Below are 23213 nucleotides of genomic sequence, written 5' to 3'. Positions count from 1 at the left end.
TTTGATCTCAACATTTGCAGGTTAAAAAAACCAAAGGGATTTTCAAATCTGAATGCTGTGTATAAAAATAGCAGTAAACCTGTCAGTAATCCTGAAATGAGTCCTGATATAATTATAATTTATTCAAACCATTTTTATTGTGGGTATATGTGGAACATTTTATTTGTTTTACTACAAGTAAAACCCATTTGGTTCACTTTTATAATTAAATATGGATTTTAAAAATTTAATGAAATTTATAAAGTATGCATAAAATAGCCGGTTAAATTGTAAATGCCACAATCAGCTCCAGCTCGAAGTGTGACATATCTAAGCAGAAAATCCAGTCTTACCTTGCATTAAAATAAATAAAGATTCAATAAACTTTGTTTCTTCAAAAAGACAAAAAATAAAACATTTTATATGAGACCACAAATTAATAAGAAATTAAAAAATACATCAAACTTTTATTTAAATTTTGAAAATAAAGGGATATTGATGGACTCATTGACTGCGGTATTTGCATTTATATGTTTTAATAATTTGTTATATAAGCATTCAACTCGAGAGCATGTGTAGATATTTTAAAACTTTTTAATCTATAACAATACTCGATGGTTGTTTTAATATCAAATGTTCTTTTTTATTTCTTTTAAAGTGTTGAACAAGCATTCAGTCAGATTGGTTGCCAATGGAAAAGAAAACATTCTTATTAGCTTTGGTTAATTGGGAAACAGCAATGTACTAGTAGGAACGCGGAAGGAGAGAATATGTTAGTATTTAGTACAAGTCAGAGGCGTATGTCCTGGGAGGATGGAGGGTACACATCCCCCCTTCATTTCAGGTGGGGGATATGGTGCATACAATCATTCTCCCCTACAGTTTGGTCTGTTGAATTGCTTTATTGCATCACAGGCCTACAAATTGTGTGTTTGTTCTTGTGATTCTCGTATTCTTACCAATCGAATTACATAATTTAGGCCTAGATGTAGGCTTTTTCAATAGCCGAAATGTACATCTTTAATATAGGCGTGCTTCTAAGTTTTTCGATCTAAGCGATAGTTCGTAAGTATCAGTCAGTAGGTCTAAGTATACATGCAAGTATCGTGGCAATAAGATTATTCTGTGACTGCATGTTTACAGCTTTCAAGTTCACGTAATCAGAGATTACCAATTTGCAAATTGAATGGTCCACATAAGTGGTTGCAAAAATCATCCCTCCATCGGGTGTAAAAAATCTACGCCCCTGGTACAAGTAACTACATTTATGTTCGTCTTGAGAAGTTCAACAATGCTTTGAAATTTTATTCTGAAAGAGCAACTTTTTTTTTTTTCACAATGTTTCAAGCTTTGCTCTAAATTCTGAGCATTAATATGGCTTACTATCTCGACACGCTTGAAGAATGGGTCATCAAATTGTAAATTCTATTATATATATCGCACATGATTTCTTTGTAGAATATTCTGAATGATGAATGGTTACTGGCGATGTATCCACGGTTAACATTTACATCATTTGTTTTAAGGTCTGTCAGTATGAACACTGCTAAAATACTTAAATATACTTTGTTCAAAGCAAATACTCTTTTCTCACCATTAGTGATAAATGTCACTACCCGATACTAACATTCATGAAGTTGGCAATAAACGCTTTGATTAGTTTCTTTAATTTTGCGCATTGTCTGTGGAAGATTGGAATGTCAATTAGAAAGAAAAATTTTAAATTGATGTCCCCCAGTGACACAGAACTATGTTTACAGACTTACAACATTAGAAACCGGGTTTCGATACCCGTGGTGGACAGAGCACAGAAAAGTCCATTGTGTAGCTTTGTTCTTAATTGAAAACAGCATTTAAATGTATTGAGAATGCCCAATGAAAGAACAAGCCTACTGGAAGTGTAAGATGTTCAAAGACAAGTCACTTGAAAGATAATTGCAAAGAAACTTACTAGTCAAGCAACTTATATATACCGCTTCACCAACAACCGTCTGAGCTGACCATGAGCCAGAATCTTTGAATTTTGCAGTGGTTTTTTTTTCTTTAGCACAAAATTACACAATGAACTATATATACATTCTTTTCACCGTAGAGAATTAAATTCCAGGTTTTAATATTGTAAATCTGCAAACTTACCGTTTACTCACCGGGGAAGACTTTTGTAATTCCTATGAAACCATTTAACGTCTAGAACTAAACAGAAATGACTATACACACCTGTTAAACGGTCTTCAAAACTCTGGGAGCTTTTTTGCTGTCTTTTGAAGCAGCTCGATACATCATATAGTAAGTGTATTTGACGAAACAAATTCGTGGACATTTTTATTTGACCATAGAAGAAATTGAAAGACTTACTCCCATCATAACATTTATTGCTAGTTAAAGAATAATATATATGGTTGGATTTTCTTTATTTGTAAAGAAATTTCTCTCTTAGAAGACTTCGAAACTAGAATCAGCATAAATCGTAAAACAGTTATTTACAACGGCCTTGGTAACTGAAAGAAAGTATTTGGTCTGTAACGGTAATCGGAGAAAATAAACAACTTTACTCCTAATTGTTGGTGAATTTCATTCGTTTCAAAGAAACATTTAATCACATTTGTATTATTATTTTACGTACCCCCTTAATTTTCAACCCAAATCATGATGTGCCCTATTTATAATTTTCTTGAATATGATTTACATTTGTTTAATTGTATTTTAAATACTTCAGGTGAATGTGAAGAACCTCTATATTAATATTCTATATTATCCGTTCTTGAAATAATAACTACCACCAATTACGATTTTGATTTCGGTGTAATTAATCTATTTTAGTTAATTTTTTGGTAATTTCTTTTATAGTAATTTATTGATTGAAAACTTTTATATTGCTTTTGTTAAAAATATCTTTTATTTTATTTGTTATTTATATTGGATAATGCCATATTTATTTTTTATTTCAATTCAATTTGTAAATTAGAATATTTTATTTTTATTGTTATTAGTTTAGATAAACTTCGAAAAGATAAAGCTGTGAATAACTGTACATATACAGAAATAAAACTGAAAATAAATACAGGTGGAGTTATCTTTTCATACTATTTCCAAATTGTTTGGGCCTGGCATGGCCTAGCGCGTTAAGGCGTGCGGTTCGTAATCTGAGGGTTGTGGGTTCGAATCCCGGTCACACCAAACATGCTTGCCCTTTCAGCCGTGGAGGCGTTATAATGTGACGGTCAATCTCACTATTCGTTGATAAAAGAGTAGCCCCACAGTTGGCGGTGGGTGGTGATGACTAACTGCCTTCCATCTAGTCTTACACTGCTAAATTAGGGATGGCTAGCACAGATAGCCCTCGAGTAGCTTTGTGCGAAATTCAAAACAAACCAAACAAACAAACCATCGAAAACATTATTTCGTGAACAATTGCTTTTTGGGCCTGGCATGGCCTAGCGCGTTAAGGCGTGCGCTTCGTAATCTGAGGGTCGCGGGTTCGCGCCCGAGTCGCGCCAAACATGCTCGCCCTCCCAGCCGTGGGGGCGTTATAATGTGACGGTCAATCCCACTATTCGTTGGTAAAAGAGTAGCCCAACAGTTGGCGGTGGGTGGTGATGACTAGCTGCCTTCCCTCTAGTCTTACACTGCTAAATTAGGAACGGCTAGCGCAGATAGCCCTCGAGTAGCTTTGTGCGAAATTCCAAAAAAACCAAAAACCAAAACCAAATTGTTTATATATGTTATAGTTGTGATATTTTATTAACAATATAATCCGGTAGATGGCATAACCGATTACAATTAGTTTTATTGTTGTTTTATTTTCCCCTAAATGATATTACACTGTGGTTCATCTAGTCATAATCACAGTTGGGGGTTGGATAGTACTCAACTAAATATGTAAGTTTGTAAATTATAGGTAAGTGCGAGTGCTAAGTTTTCTCTAAGATTGCAAATATCATTAGGCTGTACCTCGTGCATTGTTATGGGTTAAGATAATAGTGTTTTAATGTGTTAATTTGGTAAACGTTACAAATATAAAATTTTATATGCACAAAACTCTTAGTGTCTATGTTACGTAAAAAAGCAGTAACTTGAACAAGTAACTGCCGATAATAATAAGAATATTAGCATATTTGTTTTATTTAATTTATATATGCTGGAACAAATCATATTGATGTAATGCATGTTATTCTATTTAAAATGAAATGCTTAAAGGTACGTGTGTTTTATATTTCTGTCTCAATCATGATGTTTCAAAAGATACAGTACTCGAAGAAATCTACTTTTGTGTAACTAAGTATAATACTATTTTACTCTTTATTTACATATTCACATGTAAAACTTGGTATGATTTTTCAAACGTTCCCGTCTTCCAAGAAGGTAGCCAATCATAACTTTTACTGAACTGTGACGTTTGAAAGTTCAATGCTGTAAGATAATTTCATATCGAACGTTTGTATTGTTGTTAACAATCTGTTGAGGAGATTAGAGTGAGAAGAAAAACCTGACTCATCGTGTAAGATTAGTAGTTTGAACTGGCGAGATACGAGGTACTATTTTCTTTTAACTTTAAATATTTTGGTATTGACATTTGGATACTATTTTTCTGAAAGATCATACAGAAATTAATGGCTCACTAAGTGTTCTTTAAATGTAACAATAATACAAAGTTATTGGTCTCTTTCTAGAGGAGGAAATCGAAAGAATTGATTCTAGTAACTTTTAAAATTTGGTTAAGTTATACCATTACTTGAAGTAGTGACGAGTATTAATAAGAGTGAATATATATATATATAAAAAAATAATTTCTCTCTTTGGTCGCTACGAGTACAACGTTTTATGAACATACTTATGATGCTGGTATTACTTTTTGACAAACTTTATTAACAAACTCGGTCATATTGAATATGATGATACATATGTCAATAAATAGTTTTCTTTTCGCTGTTAAATCAGCTTCATGTGTACTTTATTACGTCGCAGCTAATTTAATTTATGCGCGAATCAGAGTACTTGTATCACCACTGGACATAGGCATAATATTACAGGCCTTCTATTTGAGAAAAATAACATTTATTAATTACTTTTACGATTAACAGTAATGTAACCAAGGGTTTCGTGTTCATGTTATCAGAAAAAAATGACTTAAAAGTAGATTTATCCACAAGTGTTTTTGATTGCAGTAAAACTACAGTTTGTTTTGCAACTTTTGAAACAATATTCAAACAGCTTTAATTAATGATTGACTAATTAAGAAAATGGAAAATATCACTAGAAATGTTGCTGAGAATACTTTGTTTTTTTTAAAATCAGTTACATAGCTAAGTAATATTTCTGATATCATCTACAGAGATTTTAGTTAAACGAGTTACATGGTAAAGCTATTAAAAGGTTTATTTCAATTAAGTCTGATGGCTTGGGTCGTCTGAATTGAGTTTGTATGCTTGTGAAAAGGTACGTTACACGAGCGAAATGCTATTGGTTCTCAGTTCCTAAGCACGTGAGAAAGAGTTACTTTAAGGGGCGATAAGCCGGTAGATGGATTACAGAAGGAAACTGCTGTGAAAGAGGTACGGAATAATTTTACTAGTTTTATTTCTTCTTTAGGGCCATACCATGTTGGATGAAAGTTGGCTGCATGATCAAATTAACAAGTTACTGTTATTGGAATTTTAACATTTCTTCTTGAGAGGTAGGCATTATATCGTTCACGTAGTAGGAGTGTGTTGAATCCATATGACTTTGTTCGTAAATGAATGTGCTGTAAATGTTGTATACTCTCTAAATCTGATAAATGCCCTTTTGTAAATATATTCAACATTCGCAGAAACACTGGATTATTTTTGATATAAGTGAGCTGCATTGGTCAGGCACTAATTTTCTAGAAAATTTTAATATTGTTTGAGATACAAATATGAAGTAGTGGGTATTTAAAAAGAAAATTTGAATTTTGTATTATACCAGTTAGTTTAAACCAAATCAGTATATATAAAAAAAAACTACTTATTTATAAACATAGTACATAAGACACACATGTAGGTTATTAGTGCATTAATATCATTAAAGGAAAATAACAAACTAAGTTGATTTGCTGGATTAAATTGTTTGTTTGACTTCTTTTTTTAAAATTTAATCAATATATGAAATTCAAACGATACTGTTTTAGTACAGTTACACTGAATACCTTTCTGTATGTTTAGTAAACACGTATTACTGTTTAGAATTTCAGAAGGACAGATATACCAACTTATTTGGTTCGCATATTTTATTTAACCAGTATATGAAATTCAAACAATATTGTGCTATTACAACTACACTGGATACCTTTCTGTATCTATAGTAACTTGTATTACTGTTTAGAATTCTAGGACAGATAGTTTTATCTTGACTTCAGAATTGGACATCTTTCAGGTAGACCAATGGACCTCGATATCTATCTATCTGCCAGCCCTCCACTCTTTAACCATAATGGTTTTCATGGTTTCAACACTAAACCTTCGTTCCACAACCATCATGTGCTACCTCCTGTTAAAGATTTGTATTCGTATCAGAACTCTTCCACAATGTGCCCAACTCATTCATGTTCCACAATACAAGATGACGGAATTACAATGGAATCTAAAACCACTGTTAGAGGCAAGAAACGCGTGTGGTTTGCTGATGATAAGGGATTAGCCTTAACGCACGTTCGATTCATGACAGAACCATCAGATTGTCCACCCAATTGGACCGATGATTTTTTAGAGCACATAACTCGGGGAGTGAAACCACAACTTGTAGAGGATAGCACATGGGAAGTAACTTTCTCCCAACCAGCTTCCGATTATATGGAATTTAGAAATAAGCTGGAAAGTAATTGCCTGTCCTTGGAAAATGTGATTGTTAAAGATGATGACCAACTTACTGGTACTATTAAAGTGAAAAACCTGTCTTTTGAGAAAGAAGTGTTTGTTCGGGTGACTTTTGATCTCTGGCAGAATTACCAAGACTTGCCAGCAATATTTGTTCCTAATGGAATGGAGTGTTCGTCATTATATGATACATTTTCATTCTTGCTTACTATTCCTTCATCAGCAGTTAACTTTGAAATGGTAGAATTTTGCGTGTGTTTCAAAAGTCATAATCGTGAGTTCTGGGACAATAACGGTGGTTCTAATTATCAACTGATTAGGAAGAAAAAGGAAACTGAGGAATTGCTTGATATGCGAAGATTCGTTGACGCTTTCAAAGCCGAATTTGATTCTTGGGCTAATTTCGCTAGCTGGAATCACTTGGTGTCTCAAGGGCCATATTGGTGAAAAGAAGACCGGAACGTCATTGTATAAAATTTTTGTAAAACCATTCGGAGGAAATATGTAAGTTTTGCATGTGTACTAGAAGCAAATATTACCATTAAACGCTTTGACGTTTTCCCTGAACTTTATTTTCTGCGTTTTGCATTTATAAGTTCAGATTTCAAGTACAGAGCAAATCATAAAATACATGTTCCTAATGCTTTTGAAGTTTCTGTCGAAGACATTGTGAGAATCTTGCGGAATTATTCTTACCGAGTACTTCCAGATTTGTTGACTAACTAAATCTGTATATGTAAATACACGTTGGTGCCGTACTGCATTAAGCCGTTGAAAACAGCTAGAAACATTCATAGCTGTAACTCAATGCGATTTATTTCAGTCAAGCCTTTCCTTGGATTTATATAAAGAATTACTGGAATCTGCTCTACTGTAAGTATGATTTGAATTTTCATGTTTACGTTTGAAACTATTTACAAAGGGAAAAACGGTGGTTGAAGTAATTTAAATTTTATTCTTTTATGCACTTTAAAACAAAGCATTTCTGAGATGTAAATCAAGATGTATTAGTGTCATAATAATCACCAGTTTATTAGTGGAGTCCAGGCCCTATTAAATATTGTTAATGTTATCTTCTAAGTATTTATTTTTCACCGAATTCACTTTCTTTCAATAGTTATGGAAAACAAATTTGTTAATCTCCACGAAAGGCTGGCATCATGTTTTGTTAACCTCTGTAACGTGTTTAAGCTATTGTTTTTTAAGCAAAAGAAAATAAAGAGAAAACGGTATTATTTTTTATTATACCTGAATACCTTATTGAAAAGATACTATACTACAATATAAACTTTTCTCAGGTTTTCCAAATGTGTTGTAATTTCTGTTTCGCGGTAACTGCTTTTACCACGTCTGCCCAATAACTTAATTTTGCTTTTCTTTCCAGAGCCAAAGAGGTTAAAAGTAATATTCTGGTCAAGTTCATCATACTTGAATGACCGTAGATATGTTTAACAAAAAACAGTGAAATATTCCCCTTACCCGGTTATTCCTGTTGTGGAATGAAACTATGAAGTATGGAAAACGTACTAAATGACGTAAAATATATTTCAAACTAGTATAAAGCCTATCAAAAACGACGGGAAACCATTGTTGAATGATTAAATTATGGAATTTAATTAAAATGGATTTGTCTGTACTTTCAAGATAAAGTTTTCACTTATTTCATCGGTCTCGAAGTAGTTATTTAATCAGCATTTTTAGTAAAAACTACGCAAAAGTGAAATCGTAAACAAAAGTACGTACGTACTTGAAAGGTGACTTGAATTGCCTTTTCACCGCATTCTAAGTCAGGATGTACAAAACACTCGACTCGTAATCTGAGAGTCGCGGGTTCGAATCCCAATCGCACCAAACATGCTCACCCTTTCAGCCGTGGGGGCGTTGTAATGTGACGGTCAATCTCACTATTCGTTGGTAAGAGTAGCCCAAGAGTTGACGGTGGGTGATGATGACTAGCTGCCTTCCTTCTAGTCTTACACTGCTAAATTAGGGACGGCTAGTGCAGATAGCCCTTGAGTAGCTTTGCGCGAAATTAAAAAACTGACAAACAAATTAGCTGAATAAAACAGGGAACGAATGAGCAAAATCTCTTATTTCGAATGATGCACAACAAGGAAGTGGGTACTCATGCATTTATTCATTTCGTCAGCAATTCTTAAATTTGTCTGGCGCTTTGGGCCCCCTTTTTTTCTTTCCCCCCAGCAGTTGTGGGGTAGTGTTTGTACACGCCACTGGATTTTGCTGAATATATGAACTCAATATGAGCGGTGTTCTTTACTAAACCGAAGTTGCTACAAATCAGAAATTATATGAAAGTATAACAAGTCATTTGTGTTTTTTAATTTGTATAATTAAGTTCAATCTTTTAATTGTTGTGTGAAACACAATGGAAAATGCTTGTGTACTTAAATCTTAACTTAAACTGCCATACCTGGTATACAGGGGGATTCAGAATTATTTTCCTGTTTTAAAATAAATAATTGAGGAAATATAGCCATGAGTATTAAGACACGTGAGGGAATCGCGAGCAATCTGATTCTGAAAAATGACCACAGTGATGTTCCATCATTACATAAACTCACCTTTAATATATATTGTAATAGTATTTAACGATGTTTAATAAATCCATTCAGTTTATAACAACTTGCGAAGTTTGAGTTTATGTCACTGATCTGTATAGGCCATTTAGACATTTTATAGGTGATTTTTATGTTAGTCTAAAAATAGAAATATAAACATACAGGTGCGTGAAGTTACGGGAAATAAAACGACCGACCGATCCAAAAGTCTGTTAAAGGAATATTTGTTTAGACTGGCCATAGTTACACCAATGGGTGCGTGCATGTGCAAATAAAACAGTTTGTGTAGATGTAACTGAACAGCAACACGTGTGACCTTGAGCTTCATTCCGTCAAGTTGTGCAGTTCTCTACTTGGTTTCCGTTATGCAATTTCTCCGAAGCAAGGTTTTAACTTAGTGATCAAAGATTGGAGGAATTTAACGACTCTATAAGTCTGGTTAGACTTTTATGTAAATAAAGCTTGCATCTGTAGTGAGTAGTTCTCACTACAGTTCTTGCATCTGTAGTTCTAGAAAAGTTTTAAGTTTTGTAATAAGTAAAAAAAAAATTATGGCAGTGGGGTGGGGGGTTCAAACATTCAGGTATTCAGTTTGAATATACTGTCATTAAATGGTCATTGATGTTTTATTAAATTCTGCATAACGTTTTCAAAATGCTTTTATTTCTACTGTAGTTTAAATATTGAAAACTAAAGAACCAATTCATTTATCTGTGAAAAACTTTCATTGCCGTTTGTCAAGTGAAAACATGAGTAAAAATTCTGATTTTCTTAACCGTATATTGTATTTAGTTAGTTATTTATATATTAATAGATATATAATTTGGTTAAGTGTAATGAATGTTATTAAATATTGTGGCTAACATTCCTCAAACTGTTCAATAGAGGTATCTTAACTTTGGGAATTTCTTCAGAATTTTATTCGGGAATTTCGTATTCTTAAGAGCATTTAATATCTGAAGAAATTCGCTGTTTCAGTTAATTTATTTCTAGCGCAAGGATACAGATTTTAACTAAGGTGTTTTAACACCAAAATTGTTACTTAAGGCGTCTTATTGGTATCTTAATGTCTTTAGATATGTGGACATCTTTTGTGAAAAACGTATAGGCTAACAGCATGGCTGAATAAGGTTTTGGGAGGGGGGGGGCCTAAGCCTAGATAATATTTGAAAATGAAATTAACAATTCACTACTGCCTTTTATTCTGCTAGTCTTACGAACCATGCTTTTTCTACTTAGGTGTCTTGCCGGGACCTTAAGCCTGGGCCTAGGTAGCCTATGTGTTAATCTGATACTGATAGGCATTGCTATAACCTTGGAGCTTATAAACGAACCTGTTAGTGTTGGTTAATAGGCTGACTAGTGTCATACAGTTCTCGCACATAAGATCCGGTTTTCTTTCTTAAGGCTAATATTTGATCTATTTTTGTAATATTTGCACGCCACTTTAAGTATTGGAATTTGATTATTTATTTAGTGTTATTGAAAATGCTTTCTTGCCTGTGAAGTGTATTGCTACTTGCACGTTTTACTGTTGCAACAACTGTTTATGAAATTATCAAATCTTAGATCACAGAAGCATTGTAGAATTTCATTGTAGTAACCATGCAAATTGTTGGTAACAACAAAACTAAGTAAACAAAAGTAAACCAGAAACTAAAATAATGGTGCCTAATATGACTTAACCAAGCCTAATGATACACGAAGCAGTAACATGTTCAGTATTGGTGATTTATATCATACTAAATTACGCTTACATAAACCAAACTTTAAACATTAACTTTAAGGTAATTTAATCTACAATCATGGACATGTACAGAACTTATTCCAGTTGGGGGGGGGGGACAATCTATTTCGGAGCGAAATTTGAATGCGACGCTCTGGATGATTACGGCTTACTTACATAAACTGAATTTCGTTATTTACATTTAAACATATTTTAAGATACGTTAATACACAGAGGAGTAAGCTCCTATTTTTCAGCTATCATTATCATAAGGGTGTGCAGGTTCGAAATAACTCCATCAGGAGTAGAGGAGCTTTTCCGTTGAGAAAAAAAAATTAACTCCAGAAGTGAAAAGGTTTCATTATCGTGGTGCAGACACCTGCTGACCTCCAGGATGTTTTTAGAATATTTCTGTAAAATGGGTAACTTTTTGTAATAAAATTTAAGCATTGTTAGGGTACAGCTGGTTTCTCATGTTCCAGTGAGAAATGCGATACTTCAACTTTCTTCAAGTTGATTGACACGTAATAAATATGTTCTCAAAACATTTGTATTTCCCAGCCAAGAAAACGTGCCATCTAAAGAACTGTTTGTTATAATTTATATTTACCCTTTTTTTATGTCCCCACTTCGAAGTAGAATAGCACATTGGTTTAACCCTGTCACGATCTTAATGTCAGGATATTTTAAAGGTTAGATGAATTGATTTTGATCAAACTTATGCAATGGATATTACCCAAGTTTCATATCTGGTTAACTTTTGAAATTCTTGGGGAAAAGTACATAGAATATCTTGCTAAACCTTGTAGACATATTTCAATATACGATAAATGGATGTTGAATATACAGTACTAGAATGTTCTACATCTTAACTTATGAAGGTCAGAGCCATGACATATAGAAAATACTTCCCATTCTTGTGTACGTAATATTTGAAAATACAGTACAAAATTAATGGAATCACTTAATTTTCATAAGCATAATATAAAGTTGTAACTCGCTATGTTTACAACAGTTGCAAATAAGCCTCATAGTTCGTTGTGTTGTAAAAAAGTAATAAGGGTGAGCAATTCTAATAAAGAATGACGTTGTAGCGCAAAATCTCTGAACTTGTTAAATTACTAAAGGTGTTGCACTAGAATCTTCTGACCTGTTTTTTAAATAAAAGGATGCTTTACTTCAAGCTTATTTTGTTATAAATATAGGTATTTTACTCTAGGTTGTTTCTCCTGTGATAGAAATGCGAGTATTGGATCTGGCGAGCTGGGTTTGAATCCGTGTGATATTATACCCCCCCCCCCATCGATTATACTGCAGTAAGGACGGTTTTCTATAGATCCTGTGATTGATGTTAAAAATAAGGATAAGCTCCTGTAAAAGTTCTTGTTCTTAATAAAGTGAAAGTGATTCATTGCAAAACTGTCTTAATATATAAAGATATATTTAATATAAATTGATTGTAATATTTGAAACGAATTTGTAATAAGCTAATTTTCTTTTTAATTATAAGTGAAAACTTAATGATGATAAAATTTTTCAATTTCTCATACTTGTCCATCTGTATGCAAAAAAGAAAGCCAAAAAAGGAGGGATACCAATGATTTTCTTTAAACATTGTTTGGTTCGATACTTTTAAAACTATCGGATTTTATTTTATACATAGTTGCTGTGTAAACGATTTTATTGCTAATAACAGTTTTAAAGTGGCTTAAATATTTTGTTACATAGTATTTTGCATTGGGTTAGTAATACTTTTAACAGTAATATTTTTTTAATTAAGTTAATAACGGTTTGCGTTTAATTTTTTCCATTTTTGCTATGATAGTCTAACCCAGTGATTCTCAACCTGTGTGCCGCGAGAAATTGGCAGGTGTGCTGCAGGGTTTTTGAAACGCATTCAACTTTCTTGGGATTTTACAAGCAAGTCGAACACATCAGTTAATAAAAGATACTATAGAGACACTTTAAAACCTTCCAAAACATTCGATGGTTTTCATTGAACTCGAGCACTGAGAAGTTCATACTTAAATTTCGACTGCAACGGTTCGACTGTTAGTTTAATTGTGACGCAACAAGCGCTTCGTACGTCATAAATGATGCATCAAACAATCAAACTGCTTTCTGGAACACGGTCTCATTTTGCGGTAAGCTACAGCTACTAAGCTGTAGGTAGGAATTTTATATCAACTGCAGAACTTCATGCTTATCGTGTATGAATTAGCTTTATCATTTATCCGTGGAAAAATATTTAAGTAAGCCTGGTGCTGCAAAGGAGAATGTGTTGAATCAAAAGCAAGGAATCAAACGAAAGTACCAAAACGAATACATCGAATATGGTTTTATTGCTTTAGAATCGGAACATTCTCAATTACCATCCTGCTAACTCTGCAATGCAGCTTTATCGAACGAGGCGCTTGTTCCTAGGAAACTGAAGAGACATTTGGAAACAAAACATTTAGCTGTGAAGAATAAACCAAAAGAATACTTCGAGAATCTCGCGGCTCAACAACAAGAACAATCAAGGAAGCTTGTGAACTACATGAAGCTGCCCGAAAAAGGATTCATTGCAAGTTATAAGGTTGATCAATTGTTGGCAAAACGCAAGAAAGCGCATACGGAGGCCGAATCAGTTATTGCGCCAGCGTTACCAATCATCGTTAAAACTGTGCTTGGAACAGATGCCGCCAAAAAGATTAAGTAAGTTCCACTGTCCAATGACACAATTTCGCGCAGAATTGCAGACTTGTCGTCGGATTTGAAGGATCAAGTTTGCAAATACTTCGAAGCGCTTTAAGATGAATTGTCTCTGCTATGGTCTCTTCAAGTTAATGAAACTACTGACGTTAGTGGAAAAGCTCAAGCTCTGGCTTTTGTTCGATTCATAAAAGATGGAAAAATCGTAAACGAATACTTATTTTGCAAAGATTTAAAAAGTACAGCGAAAGGTCAAGGCATTTTCGAGTTGGTGAATGAAAACATTTTGCTCTTCAAATTACATTGGAATAACTGTCAGCGTTTGCACCGATGACTGTCCTTCAATGTAAGGAAAAAAGAAGGGATTCTTCACTCTGGTGCGCCAACAAAATTCAAACATTAGAACTGTTCACTGCATGATTCACAGAGGTGCTTGCCTCCAAATCTTTGCCGAAAGATTTGCAGTCTGCTATGAATCAAGTTATTGAAGTGGTGAATTTCATCAAGTCTCGGCCACTTCAATCTCGAGTTTACTCTCTTCTCTGTGAGGCGATGGATTCAGAATACAAAAAGCTACTGTATCACACTGAAGTTCGATGGCTTTCGAAAAGAAAGATGTTAAAGCGTCTTGTTCAACTAGAGACAAGTAATTTCTTTCTTGGAGGTTGAGGAAGCAGGTTTTGAATTTTCTTTTCATGATGAGATCTGGTGGCTGAAGGTTCAATTTCTCTCCGACTTGTTTGACAAATTAAATTCTCTGAACTTAAGTCTCCAAGGGCCATCTGAAAACATTATTACTGCAACGTCCAAACTGAAGGCCTTCGATGAAAAGGTGACGCTGTGGAAGAATAAGATCCCAAAAGGAGTCCTTGATTGTTTTCCTTCTGTTAACGAATGTCCGTCAAAGAAGAAAATTGTCCCTCAAATTTTGAACACATTAAGCAACCTACAGTCCGCACTAAAACATTACTTCCCGTCACTTGGTGTCGACGAATATAACTGGGTGACTTATCCATTCGGAATCAACGAGACAACAAGTCTTACAACTGAGGAGGAAGAACAGCTCATTGATTTACGAAACGATAAATTTTAAGTCATTGTTTCCCGAAAAGAGCTTCGATGAGTTTTGGATCTCCATTAAAAATTCATATCCTGCAATCAGTTCAAAAGCAGTTGAAGTTCTGCTTTCATTTGCATCTTCATGGTTTTGCGAAGTCGATGATGAAATGCGAGCTTGTTTGTCTACGTTAAGCCTCGCTTCAATTTGATTTGCTCTCGGAAGCAGACACAAGCGTCACATTGAAAACATGTGTAAAATTAAAAAGTTTTGATTTTTCTGCTATGCCACAAAATCGTTAAGAAGCCGTAGAACGATACTCACGGCCAAAGCAAGCGATAGTATTGTCAATGTGCAGATGACATCAATATCGCTTGCTTTTAACGTTTGCCGTATAACGTGTACCTAAAAGAATCGTTAAGGCTTTCCAGGTGTGGCGCCAAAATTTTCAGATTGTCGTAGTGTGCGCAAGTCAGAAAAGGTTGAGAACCAATGGTGTAACCAGTTTTTATTGTCATACATATCAATATAACTGTTTCAACTACTTCCGTCCTACTACGATCGGTTTGCAACAGCGACGTGGATTGGTGGAGTATAAACAACTTAATTATTCAGTTTAATACTAATATTTAATTTTAATGGTGATTAAGATTAAGGCATAACTACCACAGAAACTTGTAGTTACAGTACGTTGATTCAATTAATATATAATTTGTGTGTATATATGTATGTATATAACTTGCGATTTGAAACTTTTTATTAGACTTAAGATATTAAAGGAAAATGCATAATACTTGTGATAATTCGTTGTAATAAAGGTATAAAAGTCCAGATTAATGAAGATATTTCCATATAAACGTTAAGTTAAATAATAATAATAATAATAATTGAGTTTAGAAAGATAGTTTTCACATCCAGTTAAAATTTTGAAAGGGATTTTTGCCAGTATTTAAAATATCATTTGATATTAGATTTGTAGTTTTAAATATTTTATGCGAAATTCAACCCTAGAATCCTTGAGTGAAAACAAAAGACACTAATGTGTTAACCGCACTACACCCATCATATCCAGCGTCAACGAGCTTTTCAGTCGAATAGTATCAGTTTTAGTCGTGGTGATGGTTGTTTTCTGGGATAATTTATTAGACCTCGGAGAGAAAATTTGCCAAGACTTTAGAAAATTTAGGAGAAATTAAGATGGTAAAATTTTCATTTGAAAATTTATCAGAAAAATAAGTACAATTTTATATACGGATTGGTAGTGACGATTATGCTAGTTTAAATACTTTATCAATGATATTGAGATACTCTACCTATGTAAATATTCGTTATTCGTGTATGTTGAGAGCATCGGTTAATTTGAATGGTAATTGCATCAATACTTTCGATCAGTCTTTAAGGAGGTATATAAGCATTGAAGAGAGTTGCACTGAAATACAATTAGAAACGAAGGTTCATTTTTTTTTACAATTAGTATGGGTAGACATTTGCTTGCATGTTAGTGAATAATAGCATTTAAGTCCCTAAGAGCGTTACACATTAAAATTTGTATCTAACAAATTTATAATTAGGGCGTGTGATATTTTTTTTTTAGGAAATGCCTTGTGAATTTGAAGTGTCCAAGTACACCTAGTTTGTGAGAGTAGAATTACATATTTTATTTCATCGTGTGGAACAGATTTTGAAGGATTATTTATTTTTGCAGGTTTTAGAGAAAGCGAAGAAGCGGCGATTTTAACTTCCTTTACTCTACAGTGATTCTTAGAATTCTTCTGTTATGAGTGTATCGAGGATTCATCATTTTCTTTGATAACGGTCACGTGAGAGGTTTCTTACGGTAGATAGACGGATGGAAATTAGTATCTAGAGACGACAGTTCTAATGATTAATAGTTCATCTTGAGATCAACTGAACTCTTGAACTGCACGTGAAAGGACAAAGAACAGTACGAAGGAAAAACATTTTGTTCATACTCCGTCTCCTTGATAACAGCTAATTGCGAAAAATGTGTTTGAAAAGTAAGAAAATAACGTCATAAAAATAAGTATATGATGCTCCATCTCTTCTGTAGGTGTTTGTTATAAGTATGTGGTGCTCCATCTCTTCTGTAAGTGTTTGTTATAAGTATGATGCTCCGTCTCTTCTGTAGGTGTTGGTTGTGAACTCTTCACGTACTTATAAACTGAAAAACAACAACATGGTATTAGAGGGAGGGCCAGTTTTATTGTTTTTTTTTTTAAATTTCTTTAACAGTTGATTAGGAAAAATACTTAACTGTATTTTGTATAACGTTGTAAGAACTCGTTAATTGTACTTAAAAGTGAGAATCATCAGCCATATTTAGGAAAAACAACCTTTTACAAGAGAAAGATAGGGTCAGAAATGATTACCATTCTAGAAGTAAAAATGACTTTTTATAGATGATTACAATTCATTAAACACTTCTAATATATGCAGTGCAGGTTTTGTTGAAATATTCAAAAGGGTATACGTTTTTCTTTAATCCACAACCAGTGCTTTTTGTATATTTTAGCTGAACGTGTTTATAAATTTTAAATGAATCTTGCTGAACTCTAATAGTTTTACTTGTTTTATATACTTCTAATTTGACTTAATTTCATTTTATTAGAAGTTAGTTTTATAAGTTTTCTTTTAGTTAATAATTTACTAGTTTTTAATCAATTTTTTTTCACAGTTTAAGGAACGCCACTTTATATATTAAAATCAAAGTTCAATTTAAAATACATCAGTCAAGTCGAGCATGTGGAATGTTATTCTAGTGCTTAAAAACCGAAATCTCGGGAGTTCACAAACACGAACAAGCTGCAGAACGTACTTGATTAACTTGTACCCAAATCAACTTCTGAACAGCAATATCAAAACAACACTTTTTGAACATGTTAATACAAAACTATGAAAATTAGCTTTAAATTTTAATATGCCATTTCAGTACAACATTCTGCACCGAAGAGAAGATATGAAAGTATCGAAACTAGTTTCATAATCTATAACATTCTGCTCCAAAACTGTTTGTTTGGTTTTTCGCTACTTTAGTTAACATGCACAGTATTTTGCATTTTAGTTAACATGGTCAAATTTTTATTTTTGTAATTTCATTTTCCTCCAAATACTGCATGACTTTCTCGCAGTAGTATTCTATAAATAACAGTGAGAACTTCAAACAGGATGGTTTTATATGAAGATTGATGTACACATTTCATACTTGTACGTTTTCTGAAAACATTTCGACTATTTGTCACACGTTGGTAAATATCTTTTTGAATAATTTTGAAGCACACAAATATTATTCCTCCCACCATTTTGTTATGTAATATAATTCCAGTCTTTAATCTACCATTAATGGGTCCTTTATACTGAAACTTAAGTCATAGAGTGGGATTTTATAACCGCAGTTTACGAGGATTATTTTTCTAGTATAAGCACTCTGGGCTTGTCTTCGTTATAGTCAGTCAGGAACCACAACCTTGATGGTTTTGTTACAAACGTTCTGAAGGAATCGTAAAGGCGACTACAAATCAAACAAACCCACGTCATTGAAGGTTTCTTTTCTTTGTGATGTTACATAGTGAAAGGGGGGATTCCAATTAATCCCTAGACGTAAATGTGGGCAAACGTTCAGTAGTAGTTTTCCATGCTAACCGTAAATAATGTATTGTTATGGGTGTGATCGATAAGAATTCATGAATCTTTGAGACACAAAAACAACGAAGAAAAAGCACGAAGTCTTTATTATTATTATTATATCCAATATTATCTGATTACCAAAAATAAACTGGTTTGTCCTACTTTTTAAAATATTGTGAATAATTTATAGCCACAGTGTCGACGGTACCCAAGAAAAGAGATGTTTATAACAGTTCCTATTTGTACGTCAGTGTGATGTGAAGTCTTATTTCATTTCGTTTTGCCCAAGTTTTGTTTTCATAGTTAAGGGAATTTTATACGTTGTTACCTTGAATGTTAAAATGATAATTGAACTAGCATACTGCTTTCTTGTTCGATATTTTCAAGTTTAGTTTCAGTTCACAAATTAATGAAGTGCGTGAGTGTAGCATTATTTGTACATATTTGTAATTTTGTGATGTATATTTTGATATTTTTGGCTGTTTTTTTAGATGCAGCTTTTTCGTCGGTTACAAATACTAGGTTGTCGGAGGAGAGAGGTAGTTCGTCACATTTTGTGACACGTTTTTGCATTTCTAATGCATGACGAATAAATTTAAAATTTTTATTTTAATCAATCTACGTTGTGTAAATATTTCTTGAACTATTTGAAATACGTTGTATAGTGCAGTTGTAATTATTAATTTTTATATTTTAATATACTTCCAGATGCTCTAATACTTCGATGTTTAGATGAAGATAGTGTACTTTCATTACTTAGGCTGTACCTATATCGTTGTTGAATAGAAATAATAAAATTTTTGAGAAGCGACTTAGGTTATTTCATTTTAGAAATTAGTTTACTTTGGAATGGATACTTAGCCCTACTTAAGGGGTTCTACTTGCATCCAAACACAGATCGTGATAACTTATCTGGGGAGGGGTGAATACATTCTAGCTAAGGGTTTGGGGACCACTCCAAAGAGTCACCATAATGCAGGAGACGAAACCTTAGACATTCGTGAGTTTTAACTTTGTTGGGGATAATAAACACTTCCTATTTCATATTTATGTTAATTCTAATTATTTTTGTGTGTGTATGATATGAGTAATTTATTATAAACACTAATAATGAACCCTGTGAAACTTATCACGAAATGATAGTCAACAAAAACAATTCTAAAAAAAACCAGTGTCTATGTTTGAAGAGATACTTCCTCGTGTATTCCAACTGCTTTACGTTTTTTTATTGATCTGGAGTCTATCACATGTAAACTATTATTTTTACTCATACTTCTGTTTTAATGCTCTCATTCTGGTATCATTGTTAGCAAGATCAACAGGAAAACAAGGATTGAAGCATGTTGCTATGGCAATAAACGTGGTTACCATGTGTCGCTAGATTAACTGGAAGAACTGCAAATTAAGTGATTTAAACCTATTAAACATAAGAGATCTATAACAGGATCGCGTTTCACAACTAGTCGGGAAACAAAAAGAAGATAAATTGAGAAAGGTATTGCTGAATTACCATGGTTAACGAGAAAAGGCATTAAAAAGTAAAACTTAAGTGTATCCTATGAGTACATCTTTCTTAATACATGATGTTGGCTTTTATATTTAACTATATGTAGTTTTATTAAGTGTAAAATAACATAGCAATATTTTTATTCCTTTCATAAGTAAACTATGATATAAACAAAAATATTTCTGAGGGTCGAACTGACGTTTATAAAAACTATTAAAAACGAAGAGGCCTTAAATTATTTACTTTATTAAAATTTCCTGGGTATGCGTGTCTGTAAATCTCCTGCTCACGTCATATGTACAACAAGATTTATTCAATCAATTTCCAATGCCATTGGTTTATGTTAATAAATGATTGGTTGTTTTACAGTAAAGCCAGATTGAGCTAGCTGTTGGGTCCACACTTGTAAACGTACCACTAAATTTGCTAACGATGATATCATTGGGGAATTAAAAAATATTAATATATTATTATGTATTACTGTAGTATTTTCAGATACACAGTATTCCGTGTCGTTGTTTTTTTCATGGTAGCGGTAAGCTTTAGGGCTTTTAATACCAAAAATCGAAGAGGAATACAAGGAACAACGACAGTGCAGACAGTCCCTTGTACAACATACGAGGTCTGTTCAAAAAATACGCGGATTGACGTCATAAAACAAAACTTACTTTATTTAGAAGTTACAGGTCTGGGACCCCTTCAAAGTACTCTCCTCCCCAACGCACACACTTATCCCAACAGTGTTTCCACTTGTTAAAACAGTCCTGGTACGCTTCTTTTGTAATGTCCTCCAGCTCCTTCGTCGCATTTGCCTTAATCTAGGGAATCGTCTCAAATCTTCTTCCTTTCAAGGGTCTTTTGAGTTTGGGAAACAAGAAACAATCGCAAGGAGCAAGGTGGGGTGGGGAAGAACAGTGATCGAGTGTTTGGCCAAAAACTCACGAGTTCTGAGGGCTGAATTTCGCAGCAACGCGGTGCATCTTCAATTTTTCGGTCAAAATCTCGTAACGATATCCCACACTCTTCAGCAAGCTCCCTGACAGTCAGACGTCGATTTGCCCGCACCAGGGTGTTGATTTTGTCGACGTGCGGGTCGTCAGTTGACGTGGAAGGACGTCCAGGACGCTCATCATCTTCAATGGACTGTCGACCATCCTTAAAACGTTCATGCCACTTGAAACATGCCGCACGATTCATAGCAACATCACCGTAAGCCGTGTTAAGCATAGCAAAAGTTTCAGTCGCAGATTTTCCAAGTTTAACACAAAATTTCACAGCAAGTCGTTGCTCCTTCAGGTCATTCATTCTGAATTCCGCCAAACGAAAAAATCGCGCTTCACTTAAAACCACGTAACTAATACACAAATGAAGATATCTGCAATCGGGAAATGGCGTCGTAATCAGCTGATCTGTGCAAACCTAGCGACACCAAGCGGATTCCCCTGGAATCAACTGGAGCCGCGCAATTCAAACAGTCCGCGTATTTATTGAACAGCCCTCGTAGTGCTTAAAAATAAACATACTGTTTCCATGTTACAGTAAGAATTGTAAACCGCAAGAGTTAGACATACGTTAGCAAGTTAGCCCCATCATGTAGCTTTGTGCTTAACTACAAAAGAAAGAAAAATATAAACCATGTAAAATGTAAAACACACCACCCGCGGATAAGATTAAGATTTACAATAATGAAATACATAAAACGTTCTGTCAACAATAATTAATTTTGATGACATTCTCAGGTCATACTTTAATAGTGACATGCATACTGTGGTAATAGTCATCAATGGAAGAAACAGTTTTAGTTAAACCAGAATGTCGGTAATGAAGAAACCTTATATTAACAATGATAACATTTAATAAAGAAAATAATTTTAATTGCTGTCAGATGTGTTAACACTACTAACAATTACCTACAGTCCTGCTCACTGTAAATGTTTTTAGAAATACAACTAATAACATCAGCTGCTCTATTTATGAATCCAGAAAGTGTTTTACAGTGTGGTTTGCAGACATACCGTTATTATAGATGATGTCTAACAAATGTCACTGAAAGGTGCTTTTCGACTTGGAAAGCAAGGTTCTTTGATGTCTCTTCAGTTCCATTGCGTTTACAATCAATAAACCATTCTAACAATGAAATAACAAATGACAATTACTCATGTGGTGTTTACACTTCACTTGATAGCTCAGAAAATAAGGAATTCCACTAGTTGTAAGTTGGTGATCTTGGAATCGGGTGACTGTCCTGATTGCTGGTAACACAGTAAAGATCAGGAGAATAACGTAAGTGCATTAGCTGGTGATAGCATTTTCTTGTTATTCCTTCATGAATGTTGCATGTGTGACTCTGTTAGTCAAGTGCTGCCAACATATTTCTTCTCATCCAAATGTACGATTGAGATGAACACTGAAACATCCATATTCACCATCAGGCATCATACTGATTATCAGTTGACCCCGTTTCTAGACAGTGACCAGCTGGAAAGGCTTATAGTAGTGGTTCTCTTCAACAATGGGGAAGGGGGATTTGTTCAACCTCACTCACGGGGACTTGTAATGATAGCAGGCTGTTCATAGACAGACAGACAGAAGGTCTTTCACTGATATGACTTAAGTGTTTAAGGAATTAAGTACCTTCACTCATGAAAAATCTGTTTATTGATTAATTATGTCTTGGGTTATGTTATATATAATCAACATTAACTGGAAAAATCACTATGCATTGGTTAATATTGAGTGCAAAGCTACACAATAAGCTATCTGGTATCAAAACCTGGATTTTAGCGTCGTAACACTGAAAACTTACCGTTGAGCCACCAAGAGGCATTTTGATATGTTAAATACCTCCGTTTCGAAAACAATGTGGACTGTCAAACGAGTTATTAAGGCTAAATAATGAAATTAACTTTAAAGTAACAACGAATAAAAACTGTTATTTTTAAATATAACGAAGTGCACATACGTTTATTAGAATTGAAAAGGACTTAAAGATAAAAACATACAAGTTTGGGCTTGATAAATGTTAAACTATCGTTAATCATTGAATAATTTAGTAAAACTAGAAATTTCGGTAGTGAAAAGTGGTTTACGAATTTTCTTAGAAATACGAACACATTTACGTGTTCAGTGTACTGAGTTCATGCAAATACGTTACCAGTCTCGAAAAATACTAAAATTAAGCATGTATTTATAT

At 33.7% G+C, this 23213-nt stretch overlaps 1 protein-coding gene and 1 pseudogene across 14 annotated transcripts in view; one reads left to right on the top strand and one right to left on the bottom strand.

Moving 5' to 3' along the window:
* The first annotated feature begins 3805 nt into the window (after positions 1-3805).
* On the top strand, positions 3806-19324 carry LOC143253249 (protein phosphatase 1 regulatory subunit 3C-B-like). Of its 11 annotated transcripts, none has more exons than XM_076506880.1 (5): positions 4357-4511; positions 5569-5653; positions 6356-7685; positions 12337-12433; positions 16574-19324. In XM_076506880.1, the coding sequence occupies exon 3, from the start codon at positions 6381-6383 to the stop codon at positions 7257-7259; it is 879 nt and encodes a 292-aa protein (XP_076362995.1). In that variant the 5' UTR covers positions 4357-4511; positions 5569-5653; positions 6356-6380; the 3' UTR covers positions 7260-7685; positions 12337-12433; positions 16574-19324. The 11 variants fall into 11 exon arrangements, with proteins under 11 accessions (XP_076362917.1, XP_076362934.1, XP_076362952.1 ...); XM_076506846.1 differs by lacking the exon at positions 12337-12433 and having other exon boundaries at positions 4360-4511; positions 6373-7685; positions 16574-16886; positions 19222-19324; XM_076506827.1 differs by having other exon boundaries at positions 4360-4511; positions 6373-7685.
* LOC143253284 (protein GVQW3 pseudogene) overlaps positions 16573-23213 on the bottom strand; it is a 34296-nt pseudogene continuing 27655 nt past the window's right edge. For 2 of the 3 annotated variants that reach the window (XR_013029488.1, XR_013029489.1), the window contains exon 3: positions 20247-22587. The product of XR_013029488.1 is annotated as a protein GVQW3 pseudogene, transcript variant X1 (transcript). Of the gene's footprint in view, positions 17051-20246; positions 22588-23213 lie in introns of those variants that run through there. The other variant, XR_013029491.1, reaches the window with a different exon arrangement.

Source organism: Tachypleus tridentatus, chromosome 1 (assembly GCF_004210375.1).
Source record: "Tachypleus tridentatus isolate NWPU-2018 chromosome 1, ASM421037v1, whole genome shotgun sequence".
Classification (NCBI taxonomy): Eukaryota; Metazoa; Arthropoda; class Merostomata; order Xiphosura; family Limulidae; genus Tachypleus; species Tachypleus tridentatus.
This window is presented reverse-complemented; position numbering and strand designations above follow the sequence as displayed.